The sequence below is a fragment of the Exserohilum turcica genome (genome assembly GCF_000359705.1).
Source record: "Exserohilum turcica Et28A unplaced genomic scaffold SETTUscaffold_12, whole genome shotgun sequence".
In the NCBI taxonomy this organism is placed as follows: Eukaryota; Fungi; Ascomycota; class Dothideomycetes; order Pleosporales; family Pleosporaceae; genus Exserohilum; species Exserohilum turcicum.
In genome coordinates, this window is record NW_007359937.1 from 186,305 (window position 1) to 210,520 (window position 24,216).

Genomic DNA, 24,216 nt, shown 5'->3' on the forward strand with positions numbered 1-24,216 from the left:
ACAAAATGGAGTCATGGATCTTTCCTCAAACTAATCCTCCCACTACGAAATGCCACATGCAGATTATGCCACCAGTAAGGTATCTAGAACTATCAAACCAAAACACACTCATTGAGTTCCGCCCTGTATAACGCCCGAATCAACGAAGCAACCATTTTATAGATTCTTGCCTAAGGTAAGAAAAGTCGCACGCCACATGGGCAATGTCACCCTTTTATTGCGCCACAACACCATTGCCTTTGCTACTACTTCCGCTGCTTACGCTGCTCCCCTTTTTGGGCTTCTTACCATCTTTTCCTTGTGCAGCCTTGGCAGCTGCATGTTTTTGCCTGGCCAGCTCAATGGCTGTAAGATGGCGGCCTGATTTGTGATTGAGAGGCGTTTCGATATTGCCCTCGGGAAATGATTGGAAGCCCTGGTTGCCGGCCGTGTAACGTGACTGTGTGACCCAGTCGTTGCGTCTGCGCTTGTAGAGATCCATGCGCCAGTTGCGCCAGACGGCACGCCCGACGTGAGACTCGCGCAGGGAGCTCTCGTTTTCAGCCAGCTCCTCGGCGATGCGCTCGCGAATAAAGGCCAGACCAGCTGTGCCTTGCCAGATTGCATCGATGACATGTGATGCGGCCGGGTCAAGCGCGAGCTCACCTATCTTCCCATAGAACTGCTGGATCATCTTGCGGCGGAAAATGACGGACGCATTCTTCGACATCAACGCTGCTTGGAGCGTCCTAGATGCTGTGGGGTCACGAGCCAGTTGGGTGGCGAGCTCGGGTGAGAGGTTTGCAAGAGAGTCAAAGACGAGTTGGCCAAGCGGCCCGTCGACCGTCATCATAGTCTGTGCTAACAAGGACCCATGCACCTTTTCTGGTGAGTGGTCGTGTCTGCCACGCGGTTTTCCGTCATCTTCGCTTAGTCGGAGGATGCGCGTCACTTCGAAGCCGTTGGAACCGGCATAAGCAGCTTCCAGTTGCGCCTTGATGGGCGAGCAGTCCACCTCTCGTGCCACACATCGCTCAATAAGTACTTTGATGACGCCGGTTCGGTTGCGCTCAACTAGGCTGGGAATCTGGTCGACAATCTGGCGCATGGCTTCTTCGAGGTCATCCTTGCCGAGCCTCTCGAGAATCTTACCTACTACGTAGCCTGCAATCTCGTTACGTGCCAAGCTGCCCATGCGCTCTTTGAAGAATTCGCTGTAGATGGACTTGAACACCTTGCCTGGCGCATTTTCAATGATAGTTTCTAGAAGACGGGAGCCGACAGCGTCGTATACTAGTCCATTGATGAGGATAGCGCTCTCAGTTCCTTCAGCAATAGGGTTATCGGGAAGAAGTCGGCGTATGATTGATTTTTCGTCCTTGGCCCGAGACTTTCCAAAATGCGAGAGCTCTAGTTTAAGCAGCAGTTGCAGAGTGGGGCCGCCAAGGGCATGTGTGGTCAGTGTGCGAAGATAGTGCGATTCTATGCCGGAAACACTGTCACTGATGACTTTTTCCAAGGCGTCGAGGAAAGACTGGGGGACTTGTCTCTCCTCCAGGATACGCTCTTGTGTTTTGTCTGCGCCAGAGACGGTCACCTTTTCTTTCTTCTTGCTCTGCGTGACCGACTTGGTCTGCTTCTCTAGCGGCGCACCCGACAAGATTATGAGGAGTACGCGCAGCACGTGTGAGGCGTATTTGTCTGTCATCAAGAAGCCCATGTATCCCTCGAGCTCGGCCAGTGTGAAGAGAAAAAGATTTTCCATGGAGACGTGGACATGGTCAGGGTTGGAAGACGGCGGAGTTTCCAGAGTCTCTGGCTTGACAGTCTCTTGGGTAACGACGGGGGCGGCTTGTATGAAGAGGGCTTCGCAGCAGTGGGAGGCGAATCGGTTCTGGACGAGGTTGAGGAAACTGGGGTGTGTCAGCACAGCACAGCAGAGTCAGTGAGCAAGATGGCCGGCTTACTGTCCGCTGAATTTCTGGAACAGGCTCTTGAGCTGTTCTGGAGAGGAGAGGAGAATCAGGCGCTCGAGCAGGCGGGAGGACTGGCTGTTTGCAATCTTCAATTCCTTGCCGTCGGCCTCTTTCCACACGCTGGCCAGGAAGATGTCGCGGTCGTCGGCGCTCTCGAACTGGTTGAGCTCGAGCATTTCGTCTGCCTTGCGGAAGTACTCGAGCTCCTGCTCGTCGAGCATTCCATAGAAGGGTGTGTCATCCGGGCGGCTGGCCTGGCCGTTGGCAAGTTGCTGGACAGCGTCGTCGGCAGCGGCGAGCGGGCCGGCGTCGTCGTGCTTATGGCGCTTGGCACTGGCGTCGTCGTCGAGGTCCCGCTTGCGCTTCTTGTGCTCGTCGCGGCGGCCGCGCTTCTTGTGTTCCTTGGGCATGGCGGGCGATGACGGCAGCGGCGCGCGGCGGCAGAAGTTTGGAGCGTCGCGGCTGGCGGGAAGGAGTGCAGATGCGCAGCTCGCAGCTCGGGGCCAGGCAGCAGGTCGGGTTATAAGCAGCGGGCGAGGCTCGGGTGTGGAACAGCAGCGCTGAGGGTCGAGAGGGCGCACAAGACGGCAGTCGAGGTGCATTAAGCATGTTTTCCAGCAGTCGACTGATGGGGCAAAGAGTGGCGCTCGCTAGGCAAAAGTTGCCGCCCCAAACGGGCTAGGTCGGATCGGTGGAGATCGAGGCGGTCCCCAAGATCGGGAAGGCGCCACCCAGGCCACAGCAGGCACGCCCGACGCAGGCTAGCGTGCGCGAGCCCTGGGCGCTAGCCGCTTTGGGGGGCGCTCGCGGGTCGCGGCCCAGCCTTGCACTTGGCCGTCGTTGTGCCGCCACCTGCCATGCTGCCACTCTCCCTCCACCACGTCTGCCCATGCCCATGCCCATGCCCATGCCCATGCCCATGCCCATGCCCATAGTCGACGCCGCCGCAATCTGCCCACGAATCGTACGATTTCCATGGACGACGCCCACACGCGCGTCGCCGACTATCTCGACGACCGCCTGCAGACGCCCGCCGACCTCGATGCCCTCGACGACCTGCTGGCCACCATCACGGCCCAGCATGGCCTTCTGAAGCAGCAGCTCCACGACGCCCAGCGCGACCTCCACCAGGCCAACGAGGCTTCGCACGCCCACCACGCCCTGCTTGCCCAGCGCGCCGATGCCTTCCGCGAGCACCACGCCGACATTGACCGCCGCCTCCTGGCCATGACGGCCTCGGAGACGAGCGACGATGCCGTGCCCCGCTTTGAGCATGTGCTGGACACGCTGCACCGGCTCGACGTCGCCAGCGGATACGTGCAATTGCTCGCCGCCGTCGACTCGCTGAGGTACGCCGCCTGCACAACGTGCCGCTCCAGAGCCGCCGGCGCTGTCGCTGTCGCCGCCCGCTGACTCCCGTACCAGCAAGCACGCCCAGTCGCAGCTCCAGACGTCGAGCGAAGCCGCCCTCGAGCCCTACAAGCAGCTGCGCGCCCTGCACACGCGCCTCATCGCCCTGCAGGAAGACGCAGAAGGCGCCGCGCCCCAATTGCTCCACCACGTCAACGGCATCACCGACGCCCTGCGCGCAAAGATCCTCGACGCCTTCTCGGCCCAGCTCGAACAGACGCTCAAGAAGATACACTGGCCCACGCCCAAGGCCGCCATCCCCACGCACCTGCGCGAAGAATGGGAGACGGCCGTTGTGAAGCTGCTCGATCTGCAGCTGCCCGAGCTCGAGGGCATGAACTACACCAGCGGGCCGGGGACCAAGGTCAAGCTGCCGCCAGTGCTTTTTCCCATGGAAGTGCTGGTGCAGCCCCTCGAGATGCGCTTCCGCTACCACTTTGAGGGCGACAAGCCCACCAACCGCATTGATAGGCCCGAGTATTTCCTTTCTCACATCACGACGCTCATCAATGACTACAGCGGCTTCATGGGTGACCATGTGCAACCTGTCCTGCTGCGCCACTTCCGCGGCACCAATCTCGCGCTCAATCCCGTGTACATTGATGCCATGTCGGCCTTTATAACCGCCCTGCTGTCCATGGTGCGCACCAAGATTGGTGCGCTGCTGCCCAAGGTGGCCGGCCAGCCGCAGCTCTTGAGCCACCTCATGCATGAGATGATGGGCTTCGACACGACGCTCCGAGACACGTGGGGCTACGATGCCGGCCATGGCGTCGAGGGCTGGAAGGGGCTGTCATGGGAATTCCTGGTTCAGGGTGATTGGTTCGGGCGATGGCTGCAGGTGGAAAAGGACTGTACGCTCAACCCGGCCCCCAATTGGGAACTTGTCCTGTGGGCACTGACATGTCACAGTTGCCCTGTCTCGCTACCAGACCATTGTCGAGGCCCCAGACTTTGGCGATCTCGACTACGAGAGCGTCGATCCCAAAGCCACCAAGCCCACCAAAGGCGCGATCCGCGTAAACGACCTGCTTGAAACCATAACGGGTACTTGCCACAGCCCTTCCTCTGCCGCGCACCTGCCGCTAACCGTGCATGCACTGCAGATCGATACAGGCCCCTGACGTCGTTTAGCCAAAAGCTCACCTTCCTGATAGACATTCAGATTGCAATTTTTGACAAGCTGCACGAGCGGCTGCAGAGCAGTCTAGAAGCGTATCTGTCCATGACCACGTCGCTGGGCCGCGCCATGGGCGGCGTTAGCAAGGAGGAACAGGAAAAGCTGCTTGGCGTGCACGGGTTGGAGCGCCTTTGCAAGACATTTGGCAGCGCCGACTATCTTGAACGGGCAATGCGCGACTGGAGCGACGATGTGGTAGGCTCTCAGCTGCACGACCCCTGCGTTATGTGCGCTGCAGCTAACTTGATTGTCGATAGTTTTTCCTGGACATCTGGGAGAACCTGCAAGATCGCGCCCGTGGCAAGACGAGCAATATTGGTAACATGACTGTTGCGGATGTGGCCGAGCGCACGTCAAGGAATGTCGAAAGCGACGACATGGATGGCGGCTCGCTGTTTGACGAAACGGCGTCGTGGTACGCGCGCCTTCGTGAGCGCAGTGAGAGGATCATCATGGACACACTCAACAGCAATGTGCGCGAGGCGCTGCGTCCGTACCGGCACATGTACGTCTCTGGCCACATGAGGCCATGTTTCTGGCGCTAAAGCTGTATACTGACATTTGTTTTTCTGATAGCAACCCGTGGGCCACGCTCGGCGGCCCGGCGGCTTCAGCCTCCAACGCTGTTGAACCCTCGCCCACAGCAGAGCTTGATCCTTTGCTTAGTTATTTGCGCACGACGTTGGCGTTTCTCTCGCGCGCCCTTGCATCTGCGCCGCTGCGCCGCATTACGCGGGCCATGCTGAGTACCATTTCGACGGTCTTGTGGGAGAATGTGATGAGCCGGTACCGTTTCTCCACTCAGGGAGCTACACAGCTGCACGCCGATCTCTTGGCCATATGCCGCGTTGTGGATAAACACGTCGGCGCAGGTGTGGCAGAAGTCGGGCTGAAAAAATGCCTAGAGGGCGTGAGACTGGTCGGGTTGCCCGTCAAAGGCAGCCATGCAGGAGTCGGTACGGGACAGGAATCAGGCAAGCATGACGATGGTGGCGAAGAAAAGGATGAATGGGACACGGAAGCTTGGGGCGCAGAAGATGATCAGGCGAGTGAGGCGCCAAAAGCAAGTGACGAGCCATTGGACGTTGACGATGCAGGGGAGTTGGGGCTGTGGGAGGTGGAAAGGCGCCTTTTTGCAGACAACCAGTCTGCCAGAGATGTGCTTGACGAGCTGGGTCTAGAGTTGTTGAGCGAGACGGAGGCGCGGACGTTGCTGAGGCGGAGAGTCGAGTTGGCTGGGTAGTGTTTATCTACAGCTACAGCTACAGCTACAGCTACAGCTACGGCTACGGCTACGGCTACGGCTACACATGGACTTTGACTTTGGATGCCATGTACGTCGGGCGTCACTGCACAGTCTAGTGTGTTTGCACAGGAGCCAGCATGATGCAAATTGCGGGTGCATGAGCCAGATGGTGTGTTTGTATCGAAAACTCGCCGTCTCACGGCGGCACATTATGCGTCTCAGCAAGCGGCTGGGTTGACATGGCATTCATATCGTCATGGCTATACATCTAGGACTATATCTCACGCCTAGCGTAACTCGCCTATGCTCCGTCTTCCTTGGCATCAGTCTGACGTGTAGATCCAGACTGACGGCCTAGTATTGGTATTCTAGGCGTAGTGTAGTGTAGTGTAGTGTGCTAGCAGCTAGTGCTAGTTTGAAATCTTGGGATCGACCTTTGTTCCTGTGACTTTTTCATAGGCTTTGCGCATGCCGTCTGTCTGTGGTGTTGGTGTGTTTTGTTAGCTGTGTGTTTATTTGGGTTTGCGTGTATATGAATGGATGCATGCATGGATGGATGCATGGACGTACAATCTTCTCACTCAACCCTCGGTTATTCGCTATCTTTTGCCCCTGGGCACCGCCAAACTTGGTCGCGGCAAAGTTGAAGGCTTTGTCGAGGTAGTCGTCGCCTCCGGGGTTGTTTTGAGCCATTTTTTTTTGTTCGACTATTGAGTAAGATGCGGTTGGTGTGTTTTGGTGATGGCGGTAGTGTAGGTGTGGCGGTGGTGGTGTGAGATGCGAGTGCGGGGTGAAGTGGCTGTGGCTGCTCACTAAGGAGGATGCGTGCGCTAATGCGTCATGGTTACTGGATAGAGGCGGGCATTTGTGGGTCGCTGGCCGAATGTCATGGCTGTGGTGTTGAAGAATGGACAGGCTGATGGCTTGATTCTTGCAGAGTGCTGGATGCATGGCTGACGGTGCTGGATACCGGTGAAGGAGGCGGGGGCTTGGGTAGTCATCTTGTCCACATTGGCATTGGCATTGACATGGCTGCTTTGAATCTGGGAACTGCTGTGCGTGTCTAGGTATGTACACGACGCTATTCCATGCGTGATTCTGCAAGCAACCAGACGTCCAGTCCAGTCCAACATGCAAGCCATCTGTCAATCCCCAACTACTCCAACAAACCCACCCGAACCCAGCACAAATCAGCAAAAAAAAAAGAGGAACAATCACAAGAAACGCCGTGCTTCGGACCGCAACCTGCATCACCATCTCTCGCTAGATCTCCAGTAAATGCCCCCCCATCCCCACCCCAGCATCACCCACATACAACCAAACCTAGACCCAGGCATACACTTGCAGTAGCTCTAGTCTAGTCTGATCTGCTCACCTCTGCATGTATGTGCATGTATGTGTATGCAACGCACGCGCAAGCGGGGCATCCATGCAACCCCCTCCAAGACCCAGACCTTTTTACCCCTCCACGACCCTTTACCCGTCTCTCTCTCCCTCTCTTTTTTTTCTCTTCCGCACACTAACTACCATGCATAGCGGGGTACCCCTCTCATCGGTACCGCCCAACACCCAAAAACTAGCACATGCCGTGTGTAAGCGAGCGAGAAATCCCGATAAGTACTCAGCTGAGGCGGAAACAAGGCGGAAAAAAAAAAAAAAAAAAAAAAGTGAAGCAAAGGGCAAAGCAAAGGGCAAAGCAATATTGCCTGTGCCGCTGCAGATACCCAACTATTATATAATCGGTCCGTGAATGGAATTTTACTTCCCACGTGTCTATGTAAGTATGTATCTTAGCAGTGCCAGCGTCAAACTATGTAACACACAGACGTTCACGCAACGCGTGAGCAGTCACTCATTCATACATACTTTACAAGAGCTCAAGCCCACACACGGCTCCAGCTGAAAATACACGCCCACCGAAAGAAGAAAGAAAAAAAACTTTGTAGGGGGCACGGTAACAAGGGATACCTGACAGGTTGCTAGGTACTGGTACCATGATCTGACAGGCACGTGGCATGACACTCGAGAAGCAGGGCAACCCAGTGAAAGCACCAAAGGTCTTTTTTTCTTTCTTTTTTCCTTCCCTTCGATTTTTTCTAAATGCCCGTCTGAATGTCCGTGTAGAAAAGCACCGAATAGCCAAGATAAAAAAAATGAATGAATGAATGAATGAATGACAGCATGGAAAATGGGCGGGACATGGGAGCATGAGATTGGCGGTGTGAGATTTTAAAACTAAGTAGTGTGCCCAAAGAAAGAAAGAAAGGGAAAAAAAAGATAATGGTGACAACGAGGAATGTATAATGGCGGCGGCGGCGGCCACGGCGGCGAGAGTTTTTATTATCATGGTTGTTGTTGTTCCGCACGGGTCGTGGGTGGGAGATGGAATGGAGCTGTGAGTACTTTTGGACAAAAGCCCATGGGCGAAACTACCAAGTAGGTGTGGGTGTAGCAGCGTGATAGCGAGGGCAGCGGCGCTTACATCCATACACTCCGCTACCTAGGGTGGGGCATTTTTCCTCGTTTGGATTTTCACGTGCGGGCTTGGTTTTCCAGGGTGTATACCGACTGTACTTTGTGCGTGAGAGTTGAGGGGGGGGGGGCGGACGGGAACGGGCGAGACGCCCAAAAAGCCAGCAGCCAGGGCCGTGGTAATGGCGGCAAAACACGGGGACGTAAGTACATGTAAAAGCAAGGCTAGCCAAGGCAAGACGAGGACTGCACATCAAGCTGAGTGTGAGTGTGAGTGTGAGGGTCAAAGCAACGCCCAAGTATGCAGGGTTAGCAAGTCCAAGAAGCGGGGATTGCGATGGAGATACCCCAGTCCAGATCCAGAACCAGAACTAGAACCAGAACTAGGACTACTTAGAACCAATTACACAAAGTACACACAAATCCTACCGAGTCCTTGGCCAAGCAGCGCGCGTAAAGCGTGTATGTACGTGTAATGCATGGTTTGCTTTTCGCTAGTGCTAGTAACACTCCCCCCCCCTCCCCTTTGTTTCCTACTTGTACTTCCCTGCTTTTCCTGCATACATGCATGCAGTGTGCTTTGTGCAAACGCACAACGGAAACGTTCATGTGAAGCTGTAGCCAAGGGGTTCCCTTCCTCGCCTGACATGGATGTTGACATGTGAATGTGCACGTGAAGCTGAATTTTGAATGGTACGTAAATTCGAGCGAGCTTGGGTAATTCTGAGGCCTGTGGGGAGGAAGGGCAAGGTGGTTGGTGCGAGTATTCCATGTCTGGTAATTAGATCTTTCGATTTGTTTCTTTCTTTGCAGCATCGAGTTCAACTGCACCTGGTCTCGTTTGTGCGTGGAGTCATGGTCGTGCTGTGGCAAGGGGTACGACAAGAAGCAGCAAGTAGACACTAGACCTCTACCACCAAGAATTTCCATTCCCAATCCAGGAATTCCCCATGCATATCCGCCGCATCCATTTCCACTCTCCCACTATATTTTAAACTTTACCGCGCAACCTATTCCAGTGGAAATTAGAGTTTAGGTTGTGGGTAGTGTGTGTGTGTGAGTGAGTGAGTTGTTCTGGGTATAGTGATTTGGAATGTCTGACGACGATCATGAGGTGGCACAACACATAGTGTACCACGTATGCTTTACTTTTGCACGTCGAGTAGAGCTACTGCTAGTAATTAGAGTCTTACACGTACGTGTTAGATGAGCATGTTGTTGTACGGTATGTATGTATGTATGTATGTATGTAGTAGTTGCATAACTAGTGTGAATTTTAAACTACATAGCCAGCTGCAAAACTAACCCAAGTACATGACGAGACTATGAAATTCAGTAGAGTCTAGATCGTTTCCATGGACATGCATACTAGCTTGCTAGTGTAGACGTTGGCTCTTCACGCATGGCACATGTCTTTTCTCGCATCCAAGCTCTACCACAGTGCACGTGCACACGTACAACACCATGACCTGCCTGACTAAACTCTACCAAACTATACCCATCTCCAGTCATACCCCACACCCTCCTCCTTTTAGCGTCCTACACCTAGAGTTAGGTAAGTGGCAACACCATTTACACCAGCACATGGATGTTCATGGTGATGGTGACGGTGATAGTCTCCATTGTGGGGTTTGCAAAAGATGACGTCATATCCAACTCCAGCTCCAGCTGCAGCTTCTCCTCCATCTACTCCATCTACTCCATCTATCCACTCCTCCCATCGCACCTACATAAACATACGTACGTATCCCATAAATTGCGATCTACAAGCCTGGAAGAGAAGAAGAAAAAATCCAAAGATATTGAAATGATGCAAGGAAAACAAAAAGAAGTAGAAGAAGATCCCACATGAAGATGATACATACCGCAACGGGCAATTTTACAGGAGACACTGACGTTGATATCGGCATACTTGCACTTGCACTTGCTACCTCCACTCATGTCATTACCACTCCTGTATTAGTATATTTCTGTATTAGCATATTTCTGTATTAGCATATTTCTGTATTAGTATACTCCTGTATTAGTATAGAGGCAGAGGTGTGCTTGTAAGTGGGGTCATTATGTTGTCATGTCCATGTCCATGTCCCAATCCATGACTCCCCCCCACTTTTCCAAGGCCATGTCAGGACCCTGATTATCATGGTAATGACGAGCATGAGTGTGTAAATTGGAGTCATAATTATGACCATGATGGATGGTGCGGAGGGAGTGTGTGGGGTGAGGAGATGGATGGACAGATGCAAGTGGAGTGGGAGGGGGGGTGGAGAGGAGAGCAGGTAAGATGTAAGCGAGATAGGAAGCAGACAAGCGAGTACATGGCATGGGTCATTGAATGAGTGCTGTAGGTGTATCCCTTTGTGAGATTAGATATGGTAACAAAGGAAATGTGCATGTGTCTAGAGTCGACTTGAGTGCAGCCTACTCAAGGTAGCCTGGAGTAGATACGACGTTTGCCCGTCTGCCTAGAGAGAGAGAGCTGCCTAGAGTAGCCCGCTTTACCCATCACCATCACACACTCATTTCACTTGTCCTTGAATGCAGCAAATCTTAGTTGAATAAAACACTACTTCTGCATCATCCGTGCATAATCATCGACAACTCATCCCCCCATTACCCTCCTAAACGCCGTTGTAGAAAAAAGAGACCAGGTACACGCCATCTAATTGTGTACATCTCCCCAGTCCCAGCAAAATACAAAGAAGCGTCGGGTATCGCGAAACAGGGTATAAAGCTACTGCACCTTGCCGTGTGTATGGTGGCTGAAGAGGCGCCAAGCAAGACGGTAATGTCTTTTGAAGAAAGAGGAAGATGAAGAAAGAAAAAAAAAACGCTTCCCTAACGCCAGTGCTTGCATTGCACTCTGGGACAATGACAGAGAAAAAAAAACCGCTCTAACGCACGACACAAACATGACTAAGAAATACAGCGGAGAGAAGCGGAAACGTATGCGAGGCAAAGGCGAAAAGGAAGAAGAAAAAATCATCCGTACTGCTTGATCAGCGAGTGCAGCAGGCGGCAGAAGAGCGTGTGGAGGTCGACAAAAAAGTTTTCCTGACCGACAATCTCAATCAGGCTCTTGGCCTTCATCACGTCACGCGACACACGAGGGAAGCCATCTGGGTCGAGCTTCTTGGCGGACAAGAAGGAAGAGACGGGGGTGATGTTGCGGAAGTTGGGGGCACTTGAAGTGGAAGAGGTGCGCTCCTTTTGGGAGGCGTGGGGTGGGGGCGTCGAGGATGTTGAAGCGGCCGGTGTGCTGGTGGAGACGGCAGTCAAGGGGCGCGACAAGCCCTGCGAAGCGGCACTCTCGCGCTCCAGGACTCGGTCGGCCAGCGAAATGATCCTGTTGGCAATGCTTTCAAAAGCCTCTGTGATCTTGACCATGGCCTTGGTAGCTCGGCGACAGTCGCGGCCGGCCATGGCGATGAGGGCATAGGTGCGCTTGGCGCCTCGCGAGCGCGGGTCCTGCAGGCGAAAGACATAGGCAATGGTGTAGCCGGCGACCGAGTCTCCAAACATGATGGGCCCCGAGGGTTTGCTCAGCGGGAGAACCTCGGTGGACAGGGTGCGGATGCAGGTGCGGCGCAACAGCGAGTAGGTGCTGGGCGACTGGGGCTGGCTGGTCGAGATGTAGTTGAGCGTGTGGGTGTGGACGGCGCGCGAGCCCATGAGGGGCGACGTGGGAATCGAGTCGGGATACAGGCTCGACGTGGCGCTCTGGAACGAGGCAGACTGCTCCGTGTCCGAGACATCGGACGAATCGGTACTGCTGACATCATCGCGCGACACTGGGCGTCGTACGGGATAGCTCTGGGAGCTGCGCAGCACGGGGCTGCCGTTCCTGCCGCGGCCGTCCTTGGTTGGGCTGCCGGGGGCGCCGTTGGGGATCTTGTCGCTGTACTTTTGCGGCACGACCATCTGGCAGTTTTCGCACACGTCCGAGTCCGAGTCCAAGGTGGAGCTGGGGCGGCGGCCGCCGAAGCTGCTGGCCGACGACGACGACGAGAGGCTGGGAAAGTAGGGGTTGTGCGAGGGCGAGTGCGGGCTGGTCGGGGGCGAGTCGAAGGGCGAGGTGACGTGGGGCGGGCGCGGAGGGTTCAGCTTGAGCGACGTGGGCTGGTCGTAGAGGTGGTTGAAGGAGCAGGCGTCGTGCGGCTCGTCCGACGGCGGGGTGACGCATGGGTTGCAGGAGCCGCATGGCGAGGTCGAGGCCTGGGTGCAGATGATGGAGGTGGGACCGTGAACTTCGCAAAAGTGCGCGAGCGAAATCTGCGACGTGTTAGTCGTGGCGGCTTGCGACGAGCGAGGCACATGACGGGGGCAGCAGGGACAACGGAGACAACAGAGAGGGCGCCAGGCACAAGCGCGCGCGCGGCCGCGACTTACCGTAAAGTCCATATCGTGTGCTATCTAATCTCTACCGTCTCATGGTGTTGGGAGGTGTGTAGGGGTGGGGTCTGGGGATCGAGGCTCAGCTGACGGTGGGCGGCCCAGATGGGGAGTAGTTGCCGCGCGAAACGAGGGCCGGCGCTGGGGCGAGGTTGGCGGCAGAGGGCTGTGAGTGGCGGGCGGCGGGCGGCAGGCTGTGTGGGAGGTGAGGCAGGAGCACGAGAGCAGCAGCGGCGGCGGTGATGGTGGGCGTGGGCGCGGGCGTAGTGGTGGCAGGCGTCGTGGTGGTGGGGATTCCTTGGTGTTTTGGTCGCAAACGTTGGGCCGGGCTCAAAGGATTATATGGGTTGGGGCTTGGGCGAGGGGGGGGGGGTGCAAGTAGCACGACGCTAGGACGGCGGCGGCGGGCGGTGGGCGTAGGGCATTGATCAGAGCATCTCTGTCCACAGGCACGGGCATGCATGGAGACGCGGGCACGCATGGCGCCGAGCGAGGCAGAGGCGGCGGGATTTAGTTTCCATGTTGGCTGTGGGAGTGGGAGTGGGAGCGGGAGTGGGAGTGGGTGTGCGAGTGGGTGTGGGCAATCAAAGCAATGACGGGGGGCGGCGGAGCAACGGTCGAAGAGCCGACGCTGCAGCGACGAGCGGCCTGTTGTTGCGGTCAGTATCACCAGCCCGCCATTGGCTGCACCGCCGCTGGCGAGGGGGGCGGCGGCGGCTGCTGTGTCGCTCGCTTGCCCGCGACGTCGCCCGTCCACGGCGCGGTGCAGCCAGCGTCAGACTGCTGGTAGCGCAGCAGAGGGCATGCAGATGCGTCTGCTGTAGCCCATGTACTATACCTGTAGCGTGGTGCAGTGCGGGCATGGATCATGGCCGGCATACGAGCAGTCTGGGAGCGAGTGCGAGAGTGCGAGCGAGAGCAGCGAGAGCAGCGCAGGCCAATGACGCAGCCCTGTCGCGATCCCTGGGCCCCTTCCCGATGCAGCGTGGCTGCGACTTCCTGCCTGGGCTGGGCACGTCATCCAATCTGCCACGGAGCCCGTCTGCATGTGCCTATCTCAGCCCTCTCTGCCTGAAACGCCCAAGACACGCCTTTGTCTGCCCTTCATCTATTATACACACACACACACACACACACACACACAACACACATCTCATCCACATGTACACGGGCTACACGCGCGCTAGGCCCAGCTCGCACACCGGAGTGCCAACGGCGGCTTCGGCCGGGCTCCGTCTTTTTTGCACGCCACACGGCTGCCCTGCCCTGCCTGTGCCTTTCTAGAAGACTGCACCTGTGCACGTGCCGCCTGCCTGTGCCCGGCCAGCACGGCAACCGCTCCAGGGTCTGGGCCTCTCGCCGTGCCTGCCGCCCACCCACACTGCCACACGCATTGCCACACTCACTGCCACACCCACACCCACTCCCACTCCCACTCCAACACGAACCACTTGGCAGAAGCAACCCTCGACATGCATCCGCCATATCGCTTCGGCCGCCCCGTGACGACGCTTCCCCAGCTTCCTCTGCACTCCCACTCGCACTCTCACTCTCACGCGCGCTGTGCACACGTCGACGCACGCTGCCCGCGGTCCAGAACAAAGTGGATAAGGCCTTAACTCGCGCCTGCTAAGTCAAGCAAGCACCGCCTAAAAAATCATCCACGCCAAGCTTTTTGCAGACTACACTAATGCCAACGGCCTCTCCATCCAAGGCTACTGCGTCGTCGTTGACTCGCTCTGCCAGTATGTACGTAATAGCTGTGGGCTCCGTGCATCGTGAAGCTCCAACTAGTGTAGCCTTCTCCAACTCTCCAACGCCTCTCTCTGCAACGGAAATTGCACGGCCACCTACAGCCATGCACCATCCTCCATCCTCCATCCACCCACTCTCGTGGTCGAAAAAAAAATATGCTCAGGGTTTTCAGCGCTACGGTGCATTTCGTCTACTCGACTCGACTCGACTCTACTCTACTCTACACCTACTCTACACTAGGCCTGCACCCACAACGGCCAGTCGACAACAACCCTCATGGCTCGCCGTCGTCGTCAGACTCGCCCCCGTCGGCCGCCCGCCCCTGCAGAATGTCATAGCCCATGACTTCGTTGATGAATTTCCCCGTTTGCTTTAGCTCCTCATAGCGGGCGCGCTCGTCGTGGGTAAATTGTCGAGCGGCCGGCTGCATCATGTCGGCAATCAGAGGCGCCCAGATCTGGTCGAGCTGCGTGATGCCAATGTGCGAGCACGGAATGTCGTCGAGCAGCGCAGGCGACACGACGCCTGCGTCCTTCCAGTGCCGCCTCCAGCACCGGCTCGTGTGTGGCGACATGTGGGTGCGGAAGGTGAGCAGGTAGCGTCGCCGCTCGCTCGACGTTGGGCACGCGAGCAGCTTGGCCACCCGTCCGATGCCGCCCAGGATGAGGAAAAAGGCAATGTCTTCGGAGCACGCGGGCTGCTGGTTGGACCACCCGCGCAGCAGCTTTGCAACGGCGCCCGCGCTGCTCGACGGGCGCGTCTTGCGCAGCACCACCTGCACGATGAAGCAGTACATGTAAAAGTAGTGCAGGCGCAGCGGGGCGTCGAGATTGCGCACCACGCTGCGCTCCTGGTCGGCAATGCCCGCCGTGGTGCGAACATGGTAGCCGATGCGCGAGCGCGGGCGTATGTGGCCGAGGTCTCGCTCGAGCAGCAGGCGGCGGTGCTCGTCGAGAAAGTAGCCCACGCCAAAGACGAGCGGCAGCATGCGCTCGTACACGGACGACCACAGCTGCTTGTGGCGCGCGCAGGCGGGCTCCACGGGCTCGCGCACCAGATGATGGGCAAGCTGGCGCGTCAACCGCATCGACGCAATGTGCCGCCGCCTCATGGTGAGCAGAAAGGCCAAGTCAATGGCACTGGCACGCGGCGCCGGGTACAGTTGCAGGTGCAGATTGCCCATGCGATGCTTGACCCAGTAGCGCACCAGCGCAGGCGCATTCTCCGCGACGAGCACGTTGAGCACGCGCGACGTGCGCCGCAGCGCCAGCACGTCGGCCACGCACAGCTCGCGCAGCATGTAGATGTGAAGCTCGTCGGGCAGCCGGAACAGCGCTTCCAGAAACGGGCTGTGGTTATTATTAATATGGCCCTTGATTAGCCTGGGCGGCGTGGGTTCCCGTGTGTGGAGTGGAGTGCTATGGGTACGTACCTCGAGAGGCCTGGCGATGGCGCTAGCTCGTCGCCGCCACCCGCACCGCTCTTCCTCTTGCTCCTCAACGACGCCAGCAGCTTGCTCTGCAACCCCCCCGCCGCCCTTCCCAGGCTCGATCTCTTTTTCGCAATCACCTTGTCGTTGGGAGCACTTGCCGCCCGGCTGCGAGTCCGCTCGCGCTGAAGCTTCTCCATGGCCGCCCGTCGTTGCTTGTGGGCGATGACAAGGCGACGACGACGACAACAGCGAATGATGACAGTGACGATGATAACAATGATAATAATAACAGCCACTCTGGGCGAGCCAGCCTCACCCTTGCACAGGCGGGCAAACGCTTACGACGTCGTTCTCGTTGCCTAACGTCAGCGCCAACAATACCTCGTTCCTCATTTTCCTCAAATAGAAATGCACAATGGCAGCATCGTATGGGTTGCTTGGTCGCACAGCGGTATCGTGGTCGGAAGAGAAAGGGTAAGTTGTGTCGATCAATGGCTCAAGGGGGGAAGAAGGTCGAGGGAAGCGACACACGAGCACGAGCAGAGAGAAAGAGAGGGAGAGGAGAGAAACCGACAGCAGCCCGATAATGTCCATGCGCATGATGAGTTGCAGACTTGTGCCAGTGCGTCTCCGTCTTAGCTTTTTGGGGGGTCGCGCCAACGCCAACGCCAACGCCACCACGGCCGCCTTCCAGCCTTGGTAGCCTCCCCCCCTGGTACAGTAGACAAGCATGCCATGCCTTTTGCATGGCCTCTATTATCAATCCCGGACTCCCACAACAAGACTAATGTCAAGAGAGAAGCAACACACACGCGTGTACTGGTGGGTGTAATAGACGGCACGGCAAGAGAGCGAAAGCGAGAGCGGGGCGGGGCGTCCCAAGCCACGCCACATGGCCACCATGCAATCCTTTAATCTGAAACGTGCAACGCGGGAAGGAACAATCGGGGTTATCTATCCATCCATCCATCCATCCATCCATCCATCCATATCCATGCTCCTTGCGCGACATATCTATGTACGTACATGTGTAATTCTTCGTGTTATCGCCGGTGCCGTTGTTCTTAATACTACCATATTAATATTCCCTCATGCCATGCCATGCCATGCCATGCCATGGCGTCAGGCTGCATGTCGGTCTGTCTGTCTGATTACAGTTCCATGATTGCTTCTGCCGTGCTGCCTGCCGTGCTGACTGCCGACTTGCATGCGTGCCTGACTTGCCGTGCCGTGCTGCCTGACGGCCTGACTTGTGTGCGTGCGCGCGGGAACGGGGGAACGGGGGAACGGGGGGATAGGCAATGGAGTCATGGCGCTGAGTAAGCGGCCAAGGTAAAGCTGGTCAGCACCGAAGCAAAAGTGCAAGGCCAAGAGCGTGGGGAAAGGAAAAGGTAAGCGTGGGGGTAACGAGGGAAGCATGTACAAGTGCAAGTACGTACGTATGTAAGGAAGCAAGCAAGCAAGCATCTCGCGTGGTACCCTAGTCTGCCGAGACATGTATACATCCATCTACCTCCAACTACTGCTGCTGCTGCTGTATCCAACGCACGCTTGACCACTAGATTCCATATATCCTTGACACATTCCATCTCATGGCCACCATGCATACATGTCTCCCGTCTTTCTGTTCCCAAACACATGGATCCCTGGCTGGTTATGCATACAGGTGGTGGTTTATGCTTAATATGTGATAGCTATTACTGATATACCTGGTGCCTGTATAGTATGACGTCTGGCGGTGTACGTGTGTGGAATATTGACATGGGGGGAAATATAGAGCTTGGGTATCATTGTTATCGTTTGATGGGTTGGGTTGGGCTAGGCTGGGTACATGCAGGTATATATAGGGCTGACCATCGATGAGTTTCTGATACTGACTACGACTTGCTACTTGGATTTCGCCTTTGTGGTATATATACACTTACCTGGTAAACCTGCACAGCCGTTCCCCCCTTTTCGCCCCCCTTTCTATTATACACATTGCTTTCAGCGGGATACTTGCGTCAACTGCATTACGTCGAATCCTGTCAAGTATAGTATATCTGCTTGTTCGCTTGATGTCTTCTCATGGATTGGATTCCAAAAAGTATAGTCAGACTCGGCGTGAGGGAATGCCCCAAGAAGATGTGTGATACGGTGTTTTGTAGCGTCAGGAGTGATTTTCAAGTTGAGCTTCATGACACTAGGCTGGAGGCTTGGGGTACGGGTCGTATTGGGCTGGTTTGGCTTTGTAGTACTGGTCTGACTCGACTTGGTAGTACTGGTCTGGCCCAGCCTCGTGATGCTAATGTCTCATTCAGCGTTGTGCGTGGCGCAACCTTGTCCAACGTGAGGCTGAACTCGTGGCCTTGTCTACGAGGTCATGCAATTTGGTTGATGACCTGGAACAAGGACTACTGTTACTGCTGTAGCACTGTGCTGCTGCTGGCGCTTAGTATTACCATACACGCGTATATCAAGACGCCATACTAGACTAATCTTACCATCTCGCCCTAATTAAAGCAACATAGCCCAAATGGCGCGGTGAACAAGCGCAACTAGGCTAGGTCGTCCGCGTGTGCGGGGTCAAGTCTATGGGTACTCGACTAGGTCCTAACTCTTTACTCCTCTAAACCCCTCCATGTGCATCTCCAGCGGGGCACGACTAATCACTTTTGTCCGTGACAGTTGGCAATGCCGCGGTCCAATGCCTGCGTGTGCCTGTGTTGGGAAAAGCGGCTTGCGGGGAATATTGGTCTACCCCGGCCAATCCCCTATTGAATTTGCCACAAGCTCCATGTTCCCGTCTTACTGGACCCGATCCCCCAACTGCGCCGCCGGATGGCCACGACGACGTCTACACGCGCGTGCCGAGTGCGTGCCAGCTTGGCGACTTGCTTCAACGTCACCTCAAGCAGCCGGGCGGTCAACAGTACTTAAGGCCTCCATCACCTCAACGCCCCCAAGTTGATGTCCGGACGAATCTACACCCGCCCTTCCGCCGACGCTTCCGTTTCATGACGTACACGGGCTCCGCATTGCAGGCGTCGGAGCGTGTACAGGTTGAGCAAGGCTTGCCTCCCTTCGCGGTTACGGCAATAGGTGGCTGCGTTAGGGCGAATCAAGCAATGCATTGTTCGCCTTTTCCTCGGACGGTACTGCGTGCTAATTGCTATGGCGCTCCTGGCTTCGGCCATATGCCAGAACACTTGTGGGCATCTGCTCCGTGCCTGGCTAGTCGGAATGCCTCAGCCTAGCCGTGCCCAGGCTGTCGCCCTGTATAAATTACAAGGTCCGGGGACGGGACGCATGCTTCAAGGCTGCCCTTGCTTTCCGTGGTTTCCAGCGTTACTACCGGCCTGCCAATATGTTGCGCCTTGCCACGGCGGCAGCCCTTTTGGGTGCTACGTATGCCCAGTATGCACAGCAGTCTCCACTGCCTACCGTCGACCTGGGCTACCAAGTCTATCGTGCCGCTGGCTTCAATGTACGTTGTCTGCGCAAGTCGGCTTTCTTTTCTGACTGCATCTAGGACTCGGGCAATTTCTACAACTTCTCCAACATTCGATATGCGGCGCCCCCTGTTGGGGAGTTGAGGTTTGCGCTTCCTCAACCCCCGGCAGAAAATCGGTCGTCCATCAACCATGGCCATGTTGCCAGGCAAGCAGCGCACCAACAACCTTCCGTACTTTGCTGACAATCACAGAATCTGTCCCCAGTCCAACCCTGCGTGGAATGCACTCGCAGCGCAGGCACTCGGTGCACTAACACTGGGCCTGCCGCCGCCCAATGTGACGTATGTTCCACCAGGCGCCAATGCCAGCAGTCCGCTCCCCAAGCCAGACCCCCGTGAGTCTGAAGATTGCCTGTTTTTGGATGTGTTTGCCCCCAAGCAGATTTTTGAACAAGCCGGCAAAGGCCCTGGTGCCCCAGTTCTGGTGTGGATCTACGGCGGTGGATATACTGGAGGCTCAAAGAACTACAATCCCGCCGGTCTGCTTGCTGCGTCCGGAAACAAAACACAGGGCGATATCATCTATGTTGCCATGAACTACCGCCTGGGTGCTTTGGGCTGGTTGAGTGGACCGACATTCCAGGCCGAGGGCGGTGTGTCCAACCTGGGCTTGTATGATCAGCGAATGGCGCTCGAATGGATCCAGAAGAACATTCATCTTTTTGGAGGCGACAAGAACCGAGTAGGTCGGCTCTGCAAGAACACGGCCAATACGACTAACATTTCCAGGTCACCATCCTCGGAGAAAGTGCCGGTGGAGGCTCCATCATGCATCAGATTACCGCATACGGAGGCACCAACGGACCCCCGCCATTCCAGCAAGCCGTGCCACAAAGCCCCGGCTGGCTCCCCATCAGTTCGTCCGTCATACAGGAAAATACATACAACACGTTCCTCAACCTAACAAACGCCACATCCCTGGCCCAACTCCGCGCCTTGTCGTCGGAAGAAGTCATTCGTGCCAGTGCCCAGCAGGTGCAATACTACTCCCCCTACGGTGCCTACACCTACGGACCCGTCGTGGATGGCCTCTTCACCCCTCTCCAGCCCGCCCAGCTTCTTGCCCAGGGCCGATTCTACAAGGACGTGCGTGTCATGGTCGGCCACAATGCGAATGAAGGACTCCTTTTCACGCCCACTTCGCTGACCACCGACGCCAGCCTGGCGGAACGGCTCGCAGAGGCATACCCGGCCACGCCAAAATCGTCAATCGACTACGTTTTGCACACGCTGTACCCGCCCGTTTTCGACGGTTCCTACGGGTACAAGACCAATTTCCAGCGCGCCACTCTCATCAATGCCGAGGGCACCTTTACCTGCAACACGTGGTACCTCGGAAGGGCATTTGGAAACGAGACATACTCGTACCTTTTCGCCGTTCCCCCAGCCATCCACGGACAGGACATTGCGTATACTTACTACGCCGGCGGGGCCTCGAGCAGTGTCACCAACACGACCGTTGCCATTGCCATGCAAGAATTCATTACGAGCTTTGCGGAGACGGGCGTGACGGCGGCAAAGGGTATCCAGCAGTTCAACATGTACGGCCCCGACGCAAAGGTGCTGGAGCTGAACGTTACGGGCATTGAAGAAATCCACGACAGCAATGCCAACGCGCGGTGTGCATGGTGGCAGAAGGCGCTATACTAGACCCGAACGAGTAACGACTATGAGACACGAACGGGCGATGGCTGGTAGTAATGAATAATCAAGATGGATGCAAAATTTAGTGTTCCCGTTAGCTGCAATCGCGATTTGGTTTGCCATGCACATGCACAGCACATGCACAGCACATGCACTTGCGCATGGGGAGCTTGGTGCCCACTTTTCCGCTTGGCTGATCATATCGACGTCATACCACAGGAGCCGACTCCACGTCCCACGTCCGCGTATCCTTTAAAGCTGTCGTCGTGCCCGCACTCTGCACAACCCTCACTTCAAGCTCTCTTCACCCCCCAATTGCCCTTTTCCTCTACGCTCAAACACCCCTTTCGCCGCTCGAATCCCATCCAAACACAAACAATCACCATGTTCCGTCAGCAGATTGCCCGCCAGGCGCGTCTCTTCAGCACCACGCCCGTTGCGCGCAAGAGCCCGGTAGAAGTCATCAAGGATGCCGCCAAGAAGGTCGACCAGACCATTTCCGGTGCTGCTGTAAAGGGCATTGAGAAGGGCGGTACGTACTCCCCTGCTGTTGATTCCACCCGATGCTCAGTCGTCTTCACATAGCCGAGAACATGACGACATCATACGGTTCGATGGCTTCATTATACTCTACTTGCACGTCAGAAAGCTAACATGTACTGCGTTGAACAGAGCAAGTCGCGGACGCTGTCAAGGAAGCCACTCCCAACACTACTGGCGAGGCCAAGGGCCAGGCGAGCCAGATGGCGGGTGAGGCCAAGGGAAAGGCTAGCGAGGTTGCTGGACAGGCAAAGGGAAAGGCGGCCGAGGTCAAGGGCGAGGCAAAGAGCAAGATGTAAAAGGAGACATGTGTACTGGGACAAGAAAATTATAATGACCACAAGCCATGCCATGTGAGCATAGGAGCCCGCTTGGCCGAATGAATGAATAATGTTTCAATGAGAAGAGCAGTCTGAGTAGCGATGCTAGTGGTGATGCTTACAGTGGGCTTGTGCATCTCATGTCAGTAGTCCTGGGGCGTTGTACCAACGACTCATCCCTGCTAGTTTCTCTCGTTGATGTATTGCTACCAAGTTTTGTCGTGGAAGTGGCTAAATCAGGTTTTGTTGAATTATTAAGGTTAACTCGCATCGTTTGTTTACCATGTAAACAGTAGATGTAGCTTCAAGCCAATCGTTACCCAGATACATTGCATGAGTAAGTCTTGAATAAAGTCGAGACTAGCGCTAGTTGGACCAGGACCAACGAGCTTATTCGCGCGATAGATCCAAGCGAGGTGAAGTGCTCGCTTGCTAATTACATCAGAAGTTATCGTACTATACCATACCGTCAACAAGGAAATTATCTACTGAATAATTCGTATTGTAGCTCCTATTCACATGGTAGCATTGGAAATCGCCGCATAAACGAAGGTTAAGGAATAGTTTTCACCGTACAATCGGTAATTTAATAGACAGGGGCACTGAAAAAGAGTTCCGACCCACGAGAATAATTTTCTTTGTTGGAGATGCTGCCCTGTTTATCTGATATATATATATCGCTCTAAGCCAAACACATAAGCTCAGCTACAATCCCAACACACCAAAGAAGATACCGCCTAGGATTTGGAAAAAGAAAAATGGCTATTGAAATAGCATCTTGGGTGCTTGATTTCGCAGCTTCGCGAGAGAAAATATTATTCCGCCATTATAAGGAACCATGGAATGCAGCCATCAAGTCCTTTTCCATGTCTTGTTTCTCCGCATTGTGTGCAGTCAAGTCTTGTTCTTGCTCTTGCTCTTTTACATGGCATCTCGTCTCCTCTCCTCTCTCTTCTTCCCTTCCCTTCCCTTCCCTTCCCTTCCCTTCTCTTCTCGTCGCTTTATCCACATCTTCCCTGACATGTCACTGACAACTTGACACTGATCCAACAACAACAACAACAACAACTTCTACATGACAAGCGTAATCACCATGTCCAGCTCAAACACGTCATCTTTCTACCCCACAGTCCTTCTGCATCACGCAACTATGATATCGTGAGTTTTCCAGAGTTGCCGGATAGCGGAAGAAAAGAAAAAAAAATACTCTCTTCTCCTTGCATGTGTTTGCATCTTTCTCTCTGTTGCTTGAGCCATGCGACCAATGTGTATAAAGAGGTGATTTTTGGAAAGAATGAGATGCTATCTGGATCGACGGTTGGCGAGTGTGTCCTGGGGGGAATGCTAGTAAAAGTTTTGTATGAATGGGGGATGTCTGGCAAGTCATCATAAAGTCAGATTGTTGAAAAGTCGAACTGATGTGCTCGGGATATGAGGAGTGGCTGCGGTATTCTATCGAGGGCTTGATGCTACATGTTTTTTTTTTCTCCCAAAGAAGGTCTATTTTGTTCTCCTTGTGATGACGTACTCTATCCACATACTCGGCATCTCTTCTGGAAATCTCCTGACTGGCCTGCAAGATCATCTCACGAGTAATCCCTTTTCCCTCGAGATACTCCTTGTAGACTACAGTGACTGGGTGACCAGCAACGAGGATGCGCGTCTTGGACTCTGCCAGTATCTTAGGAGCAATATATCTCCACAGTGTGATAGAATTCTTTCTTATGGCAGAGTCCAATTCACGGGGACTTGTGCTCTGCTGTCAGAGGTTTTACGGTCCAGTCGTCTCGAGTACATGTTGATATGCAAGATAGATTTGGTTGGGTACCCATTTGATCCAATCGAAATTTGCATATGATGTCAGCCATGAATGTGGTATTGTTTACGCGCTAGCCCAGGTGAGTAGTCGACACTGGATCAGCTGCTGCGTACGGAATACCCCATCGTGCTATTGGCATACATACTTCCCATGGCTTGGAAAGTCAGCTTGAATCATGTCAAGCCATGGAAATAGCATTGACGTCTTAATTTCTATTACATCCATCTGGACCTTGCAGTCATGATGTATCTTGATAGCCAGTGTGTAGGTTTTCGCCGGCCGACTCATGCAGTGGCGGAGCAAATCCTCATATTCCCCTAATCGTCTTTAAGCCCCTGCATCATGGGCCGAGACGGACCAAGTTGTAGCCGAACTTGAGTAGTGACCTCGGTAGTTTCTGGTCCAGGCAGTGGCCAAAGAGCTGCTCATCCGTGAGAAACGGAGCTTGTCTTTCATTGATAAAGCTGTCGCGAGAGTCGACATGAACAGTGTCTATATTAGTATGCTAGGAGATATTTCCGTCGGAAGCTGAAGACGTAGAGTCGATTGGCGCGCTAA

At 55.1% G+C, this 24,216-nt stretch overlaps 7 protein-coding genes across 7 annotated transcripts; 3 read left to right on the forward strand and 4 right to left on the reverse strand.

Annotated features, from left to right (window-relative positions):
- Positions 1-12: 12 nt before the first annotated feature.
- Positions 13-2,516, reverse strand: SETTUDRAFT_167415 (uncharacterized protein). Its single transcript, XM_008024353.1, has 2 exons — positions 1,947-2,516; positions 13-1,892 (listed from the first exon to the last, which is right to left on the reverse strand). The coding sequence occupies exons 1-2, from the start codon at positions 2,363-2,365 to the stop codon at positions 215-217; spliced, it is 2,097 nt and encodes a 698-aa protein (XP_008022544.1). The 5' UTR covers positions 2,366-2,516; the 3' UTR covers positions 13-214.
- Positions 2,517-2,930: 414 nt separating this feature from the next.
- Positions 2,931-5,788, forward strand: SETTUDRAFT_104673 (uncharacterized protein; the record flags this gene model as incomplete). The annotated part of the gene is made up of 6 exons (XM_008024354.1): positions 2,931-3,304; positions 3,381-4,219; positions 4,278-4,412; positions 4,472-4,740; positions 4,803-5,050; positions 5,122-5,788. 6 exons carry the CDS (start codon positions 2,931-2,933, stop codon positions 5,786-5,788), a joined length of 2,532 nt encoding a protein of 843 aa, XP_008022545.1.
- A 413-nt stretch (positions 5,789-6,201) lies between these two features.
- SETTUDRAFT_25879 (uncharacterized protein) lies at positions 6,202-6,484 on the reverse strand (the record flags this gene model as incomplete). The annotated part of the gene is made up of 2 exons (XM_008024201.1): positions 6,202-6,270; positions 6,362-6,484. The coding sequence occupies 2 exons, from the start codon at positions 6,482-6,484 to the stop codon at positions 6,202-6,204; spliced, it is 192 nt and encodes a 63-aa protein (XP_008022392.1).
- A 4,322-nt stretch (positions 6,485-10,806) lies between these two features.
- SETTUDRAFT_167419 (uncharacterized protein) lies at positions 10,807-12,872 on the reverse strand. Its single transcript, XM_008024355.1, has 2 exons — positions 12,653-12,872; positions 10,807-12,535 (listed from the first exon to the last, which is right to left on the reverse strand). Exons 1-2 carry the CDS (start codon positions 12,662-12,664, stop codon positions 11,246-11,248), a joined length of 1,302 nt encoding a protein of 433 aa, XP_008022546.1. The 5' UTR covers positions 12,665-12,872; the 3' UTR covers positions 10,807-11,245.
- Positions 12,873-14,576: 1,704 nt separating this feature from the next.
- Positions 14,577-16,366, reverse strand: SETTUDRAFT_167420 (uncharacterized protein). Its single transcript, XM_008024356.1, has 2 exons — positions 15,843-16,366; positions 14,577-15,759 (listed from the first exon to the last, which is right to left on the reverse strand). The coding sequence occupies exons 1-2, from the start codon at positions 16,037-16,039 to the stop codon at positions 14,685-14,687; spliced, it is 1,272 nt and encodes a 423-aa protein (XP_008022547.1). The 5' UTR covers positions 16,040-16,366; the 3' UTR covers positions 14,577-14,684.
- A 2,645-nt stretch (positions 16,367-19,011) lies between these two features.
- Positions 19,012-21,212, forward strand: SETTUDRAFT_175595 (uncharacterized protein). Its single transcript, XM_008024357.1, has 4 exons — positions 19,012-19,308; positions 19,354-19,481; positions 19,528-20,017; positions 20,065-21,212. The coding sequence occupies exons 1-4, from the start codon at positions 19,189-19,191 to the stop codon at positions 20,983-20,985; spliced, it is 1,659 nt and encodes a 552-aa protein (XP_008022548.1). The 5' UTR covers positions 19,012-19,188; the 3' UTR covers positions 20,986-21,212.
- Positions 21,213-21,259: 47 nt separating this feature from the next.
- On the forward strand, positions 21,260-21,919 carry SETTUDRAFT_167423 (uncharacterized protein). The gene is made up of 2 exons (XM_008024358.1): positions 21,260-21,511; positions 21,652-21,919. Exons 1-2 carry the CDS (start codon positions 21,364-21,366, stop codon positions 21,816-21,818), a joined length of 315 nt encoding a protein of 104 aa, XP_008022549.1. The 5' UTR covers positions 21,260-21,363; the 3' UTR covers positions 21,819-21,919.
- The last annotated feature ends 2,297 nt before the right edge of the window (positions 21,920-24,216 follow it).

What these genes read in the sequence shown, in the direction of transcription:
- SETTUDRAFT_167420 (XM_008024356.1), bottom strand. Translation starts at nt 16,039, where the DNA reads ATGGAGAAGCTTCAGCGCGAGCGGACTCGCAGCCGGGCGGCAAGTGCT. An exon ending in CCATCGCCAGGCCTCTCGAG is followed by an intron (nt 15,760 to 15,842) that starts GTACGTACCCAT and finishes TAATAACCACAG; the next exon opens with CCCGTTTCTGGAAGCGCTGT.
- SETTUDRAFT_167415 (XM_008024353.1), bottom strand. Translation starts at nt 2,365, where the DNA reads ATGCCCAAGGAACACAAGAAGCGCGGCCGCCGCGACGAGCACAAGAAG. An exon ending in TTCCAGAAATTCAGCGGACA is followed by an intron (nt 1,893 to 1,946) that starts GTAAGCCGGCCA and finishes GACACACCCCAG; the next exon opens with TTTCCTCAACCTCGTCCAGA.
- SETTUDRAFT_167423 (XM_008024358.1), top strand. Translation starts at nt 21,364, where the DNA reads ATGTTCCGTCAGCAGATTGCCCGCCAGGCGCGTCTCTTCAGCACCACG. An exon ending in AAAGGGCATTGAGAAGGGCG is followed by an intron (nt 21,512 to 21,651) that starts GTACGTACTCCC and finishes TGCGTTGAACAG; the next exon opens with AGCAAGTCGCGGACGCTGTC.
- SETTUDRAFT_175595 (XM_008024357.1), top strand. Translation starts at nt 19,189, where the DNA reads ATGTTGCGCCTTGCCACGGCGGCAGCCCTTTTGGGTGCTACGTATGCC. An exon ending in ATCGTGCCGCTGGCTTCAAT is followed by an intron (nt 19,309 to 19,353) that starts GTACGTTGTCTG and finishes GACTGCATCTAG; the next exon opens with GACTCGGGCAATTTCTACAA. An exon ending in TTGGAGGCGACAAGAACCGA is followed by an intron (nt 20,018 to 20,064) that starts GTAGGTCGGCTC and finishes TAACATTTCCAG; the next exon opens with GTCACCATCCTCGGAGAAAG.